The 6,375-nt window shown below is 41.7% G+C and overlaps 1 protein-coding gene across 1 annotated transcript in view; it reads left to right on the top strand.

Moving 5' to 3' along the window:
• The window catches only part of LOC105555040 (chromosome unknown open reading frame, human C1orf50), a 9,129-nt gene extending 3,825 nt beyond the window's left edge, over nt 1-5,304 (top strand). Inside the window, exons 3-5 of the mRNA XM_012001748.1 lie at nt 3,118-3,204; nt 4,301-4,432; nt 4,769-5,304. Of these exons, the coding sequence (XP_011857138.1) occupies nt 3,118-3,204; nt 4,301-4,432; nt 4,769-4,954 (405 nt within the window). The 3' untranslated portion in view covers nt 4,955-5,304. The remainder of the gene's footprint in view (nt 1-3,117; nt 3,205-4,300; nt 4,433-4,768) is intronic.
• The last annotated feature ends 1,071 nt before the right edge of the window (nt 5,305-6,375 follow it).

Raw genomic sequence — 6,375 nt, forward strand, 5'->3', positions numbered from 1 at the left:
CTCTTGTTGCCCAGGCTGGAGTGCAATGACGCTGTCTTGGCTCCCATCTACCTCTGCCTCCTGGGTTCAAGCAATTGTCCTGCCTCAGCCTCCCAAGTAGCTGGGATTATAGACATGTGCCACCACGCCTGGCTAATTTTGTATTTTTAGTAGAGACAGGGTTTCTCCATGTTGGTCAAGCTGGTCTCGAACTCCCAACCTCCCGTGATCCACCAGCCACGGCCTCCCAAAGTGCTGGGATTACAGGTGTGAGCCACCATGCCTGGGCTTTCATTCTTGGAACAAAATGCAAATTCTTTTACCGTGGGCTACAAGACGGCACGATCTGGTCTCTGCTCTCTTTTTTAACCCCGTTCTACACATTGCCTATCACTAACTACTCTTCAACTGCATTGGCCTCAAATGCCTGCAAACTTTTTTTTCCCCAGCTTTTCTCATGGTCGGTCCTCTCCTTTCATTTAGACCCAAGTCTAATGTTACATCCTTAGTGAGGCCTTCTTGTCTGAAAAAGGCCTTACCCTACCCCATCCAAATGACAGTATTATTAAATTGAATTCAAATACTTCTAGGCTACATATACTTTCCAATTCCCCACCACTCCCTATTATTAAACTTCATAAAAATGAAGTAGCTTTTCTACTTATTTGTTATCTTTAACCTGCTTCTACCACATAATTGTGATTATTTCCTTCATAATAGTGCATTGTTATTATGTGTACATATAATATTAACTTTAATCATGTTTACTTTTTGGTATCTATTACTCACTGGAGCTGTGCTTTAAAATATGGTACCCACTAGCAACATTATGTCTGTTAAGCACTTATGTTGTTAGTGTGGTTGAGGAACCAAATTTTATATTTTATTTGATTTTAATTCATTTGAATTTAAAAACAATAATTACTTCAAGTATTGGAACTCAAGTATATTAGAACAATTTGAGTATGTGAATCAACTTTTTCACATATAAATTTTATTAAGTCTAAATGCAGATGAAGTATTTCTGATGAAAATTTAGCATCCAAATTGAGATGTGCTGTGAGTACAAAATAAACACTATATTTTGAAGGCTTAATATCAAATGCAAAATATGGATTAGACTGCAAAGGACCAAAAAAAGAAACAAAAACAAACAAAAAATGCAAAATATTTCATTAACAACTTAAAAATAGTGATTACATGTTAAAATGAACATGTTTTTGATATATTAGGTTAAATAAAATGTGTTAGCTGGAGCACGGGGGCTCATGCCTGTAATCTCAGCACTTTGGGAGGCTGAGGCAGGCGTCTTACTTGAGGCCAGGAGTTCGAGGCCAGCCCGGCAAACATGGCCAGACCCCGTCTCTACTAAAAATACAAAAATTAGCCGGGCATGGTGACACATGCCTGTGGTGCCAGCTACTCAGGAGGCTGAGGTATGAGATTCGCTTGAACCCAGGAGGCGGAGGTTGCAGTGAGCCACTGCACCACTGCACTCCAGCATCTGTGACAGACCGAGACTCTGCCTCAAAAAAAAAAAAAAAAAAAGTATTGTTAGAATTAATTTACTGTTAACGTGGCTACTAGAAAATTTAAATTTAAAATTTTATATGCGACTTGCCTCATATTTCTGTTAAACTATATTAGACTTGACTTGCCATCTTAAAGGCAGGGATTTCTCTTTCCTGTTAACCAGTACACCCAGTGCCTAGTGTGGTGTCTGACACACAGTAGCTGCCTAATATACATCTGTGGGACAGATAAATGACTCAGTTTACTTGTATGGTTTCTGTTCACTCGTAACACTGGTTTATACCTGAATTTTGCCGTAAGACTCCTCAACTAACCAACAAATTCTCTTTAATATTTTTTAGTTCAAGTTCTAGTTTAATTTCCTCATTTCTTTACCTTAATTGTGTATAATCAGCTTTTCGTAAAAGTAAGCTGGAAATTTTTGACAGATTTCTATTGTCTGAGTGGTAATCCTTCCCAGCACATGAATTGATCACATTAGTCTCTCCTAACTTTGAGAATTTGATCTATTTTAAGAAATGTCCTGGCTGGGCGCAGTGGCTCACACCTGTAATCCTAGCGCTTTGGGAGGCCGAGGTGGGTGGATCACCTGAGGTCAGAAGTTTGAGACCAGCCTGGACAACATGGTGAAACCCTGCCTCTACTAAAAATACAAAAATTAGCTGGGCATGGTGGTGGGCATCTATAATCCCAGCTACTCGGGTGGCCGAGGTTAGAGAATCACTTGACTCCAGGAGGCACAGGTTGCAGTGAGCCGAGATCGCGCCATTGAGCTCCAGCCTGGACAGTAAGGGCGAAAACTCTGTCTGAAGAAAAAAAAATTTCCATTGCCTTCAGTTGCACTTTGTGGCACATGACAGGCAGTCTTGTGTGCACATTATAACTCTGTTTCAGGTCCACATCATAATGCAGTCTTTTAAAATACGTTTTAAGTAATAATTAGAAATGCACATATAAGTTAAAATTTAAGTAGTTGTGATGTAAATAACTGAGGAAATGGTCAGATTAACACATACTTTCTCAGTTCTGGGGGTGTGGGGGTCACATAGAAAAACCCGAATACTTTCTGTGTGTATCTAGATTTCTACCTTAGCAGATGATAAGGGCCAGATCACAAGTGTCTTTTAATTATTTAAAATCCATCCCTGATTTCACAAGGGTTTAAACATGAGAAAATGGAGACCTGAGAAGTGTGTGGTGTTTGTTAGGTAAAGAGCAGGAGGAAAAATGGATTGGTTGGAGGAGAGGGTATATTCAATATATTTGGTAGCAGGAGAGAGAGAGAGAGAAAGAGAGAAGGCATGTTGGAGAACCAAAGAAGTTCAGTGTAACTGCAGTTCATAGTGAAAGGGTGGAAAGCTATGGGAAATAGAAGAGAGCATGTAACTGTGGTGTGGAGTCATGTCAGGGTGGCCTTCTCATGACAGTGCTATCTGAGTGGGGCCTCAGGATGAGTGGGAGGCTGTGGGGCAGTGGAGAGAATGGGAAAAATATTTTAGGCAGAAGCAAAATATTAGCATAAACCTCTTCACTGGGATCCAGAAAAGAACATCATAGAAGTCTTTTCCTCTTTTAACCCACAGTTTAGTTTTCTCTAACCTGTAGGCTGATGAATTCATCCGAGCAAATGCCACCAACAAGCTGACAGTCATAGCTGAGCAAATCCAACATTTGCAGGAACAAGCCAGGAAGGTAAGGAATGACTGTTAGACAGGCTTTCATTTTCTTTCTTTAGTTCTCAGGATTGGCTGAACTTGTTTATAATCATTGTGACTTTTTATGTCTTTAGTGCCTCCTAGAAATGTAGAGGTAGGTGTTGAGTAAAATAGAAGGAATAAGCTTAAGAGGTTAAGTATAAGTTTTTGTTTGTTTGTTTGTTTTTGAGACAGAGTTTTGCTCTTGTTGCCCAGGCTGGAGTGCAGTGGCGTGGTCTCAGCTTACTTCAGCCTCTGCCTCCCGGGTTCGAGCGATTCTCCCGTCTCAGCCTCCCAAGTAGCTGGGATTACAGGTGCCCACCACCACCCCCTGCTAACTTTTGTATTTTTAGTAGAGATGGGGTTTCGCCATGTTGGCCAGGCCTGTCTTAAACTCCTGACCTCAGGTGATCCGCCTGCCTCAGCCTCCCTTGTTTTGTTTTTTCCAGGAGAAGGTTTCATGAGGTAAAGCATTTTAACAGGGGAATATGTTTTCATTTATAAAAGAAATGTACTTAGCACAGAAAAATAGGAAAGAAACTTAAAAATTACCTGGAGTCATTATTGCTCAACATTTTGAAATACCTTTTTTTTTTTTTTTTTTAAAATAGGGTATCACTGTATCACCCAGGCTGGACTGCAGTGGTGCAGTCTCGGCTCACTGTAACCTCTGCCCCCTGGGCTCAAGTGATCCTCTTGCCTCAGCCTCCCAAGTAGTTGGGAGTACAGGCATATGCCACCACACCTGGCTAATTTTTTGTATTTTTAGTAGAGACAGGGTTTTGCCATGTTGCCCAAGCTGGTCTCCTGAGCTCAAGTGATCCGCCTGCCATGGCCTCCCAAAGTGCTAGGATTACAGGCATGAATCACTGTGCCTGGCTTGAAATATAATTTTTTAAAGCCTTTTTTACAGCATAGCAGCATAGTCTAATTTTTGTTTCTTCAGAGTAATCTGGATCTTAAAAGTGATTCATTGCTATTGGGGACCAAGATCCTAAGCATTGAATGGTTTCCAAATTTTAATTGGGATGATCACTGAATATGGGTGCCCGTTATCTCCAATACCTAATTCGTTACATATCTGTGATTCATAGGTACTGGAAGATGCTCACAGAGATGCCGACCTGCACCATGTAGCTTGTAATATGGTGAAAAAACCTGGCAACATTTACTACCTCTATAAACGGGAGAGTGGTCAGCAGTATTTTTCCATCATTTCTCCAAAGGTAAGAACATACATTGTTTGCCCAAAAATCTACTCCAGCCTCTGAGAAATTCTTGGTATATGTGTGAAAATGTAGACATGTGGATTGGTATATGGTTTCTTAGAAAACTGGGGGTGATGTGAGCCCAGACATGACTATAAAAAATATACCTGTGCTTAAATTATTTCACTCATTTTCTCAAGGGAGAGATCTGATGTGTAAGGTAACTGCTTTCCAAAGATTGTTCTGACTGGTATGAAGTGAAAAGCCAAAAAAGAGATTGTGGCGTAATTAGGAAATGAGCGCAGTTTGTTCACAACCCACCCTGATGGGAACTGCCTCCTTTGCCTTCTCTAGGAATGGGGGACAAGTTGTCCACATGACTTCCTTGGTGCCTACAAGCTACAGCATGACTTGTCCTGGACTCCGTATGAGGACATTGAGAAGCAAGATGCTAAAATCGGCATGATGGACAAGTTGCTAAGCCAGTCAGTGGCCCTGCCTCCATGCACTGAACCCAACTTCCAGGGACTGACTCACTGAGAGTGGGCTCTGACAAACAGCTCTCACAGGACCTGGCTATCACCTCCTTGTTGACCCCATTGTTATCTTGATAATTGAGGACATGTAGGTGAATCACAAACTTCCTGGAAAGAGACCCTGTGTGAATGTAAATGCTGTCATTTTGACTTTTAATTGGGATGGTAATAATCATTGAGACAGAGTCACTGTCTTTCGGGATCCTCTCTGGACCACAGATACCCAAGTCAGTCAGTTTCAGAGTATTGGCCAATGTACTTTCCTTCTTCCTCTCCATCACTTCTTCCCTTAAGTTAAAGTGTTAGAGAAGACTTTCTTCTTCCCATAAAAAGGTTGGTGGATCGTTTTCCAGAGAGAACTGTTCTCAGTCTTTTTTTTTAGTAACTGGTAGTATTTAACATTGGGGTTGAGGCTGTCTCACAGTTGGTGCAACTCCAGTTTAAAATTCATCTGGGAACGAGAATGTTGGGTAATGGAGGGTGATTAAACCCCCGCCCCCCCCAAAAAAAAAACCACTTGGCTTGGCTGGACCAGAGAGTGTGTGATTCTGGGATTTCTGTGCTGTTGATGAGGTTTGTCTTGCCCCTTTTGCGTCTCTGCCTTGCTAGAGTGAATGAGAATCTGAGGCAACAGCAAAGGCCAGGTTTGGGGAGTGTCAACTTTGAAACTCACAAATTTTAGACTTGGAAGAGACATTGGATGCTGCCACTAATCATTATAGAATCCATTGTGTAGTCTCCCAAGGAGGAGCTCCAAGGCTCTGCCACCTGCAGCAGAACAAACCCATTTAAATGGCTGCTTAAAAATACTGTGGAAGAGAGTATGGCAGTAGAGTGAGAAACAAGAAAAACAGCCAAATTGTTGACTGTGAGTTAACTCAGATTGAAATTCATTTTGACAAGAATTATTCAAGAACTTAAGGGCCTTTGGCAAAATTACTGTAGTTCTTATTCCGACTAGGCTGTTGTAGGACTCTACCTTCTTTCCTGTCTGTTCGGTGGAATTAGGTCGTTTATGGATGATTTAGCATGGCTGTAATCTATTGCAATATGCTGTAAAAGGACGGAGAGATATGTCCTTGAACTGACAATAGCCCAAGTTTCTCTCTGGGAATGGATGTTCCTTATGCTGATCTGCTTGGTAATACCCTCCCCCCCCATTATTCATGGTCTCTCCTCATAAACTGCATTTCTTGTGAGCTGTAAATGGTCCACCTAAGGCCTCACACAGGATGGGGCTAGAATCTAACAAGCTCACTCAGATGACACTTGGTCACTCGGTTCACATGGGAATGTTCTTTGGACTCAGCTGCAGAGGTCTTTTGCTGGGGTGCTGCAGAGTCGGAGGGAAGAGACATTAGTGGTACAGTAGTGGAGTCTGACTACAGAATGTTTCCCAGGTTTTCAGAAGGTTCTCACCTGCAT

This window comes from Mandrillus leucophaeus, unplaced genomic scaffold (genome assembly GCF_000951045.1).
Source record: "Mandrillus leucophaeus isolate KB7577 unplaced genomic scaffold, Mleu.le_1.0 Scaffold67, whole genome shotgun sequence".
Classification (NCBI taxonomy): Eukaryota; Metazoa; Chordata; class Mammalia; order Primates; family Cercopithecidae; genus Mandrillus; species Mandrillus leucophaeus.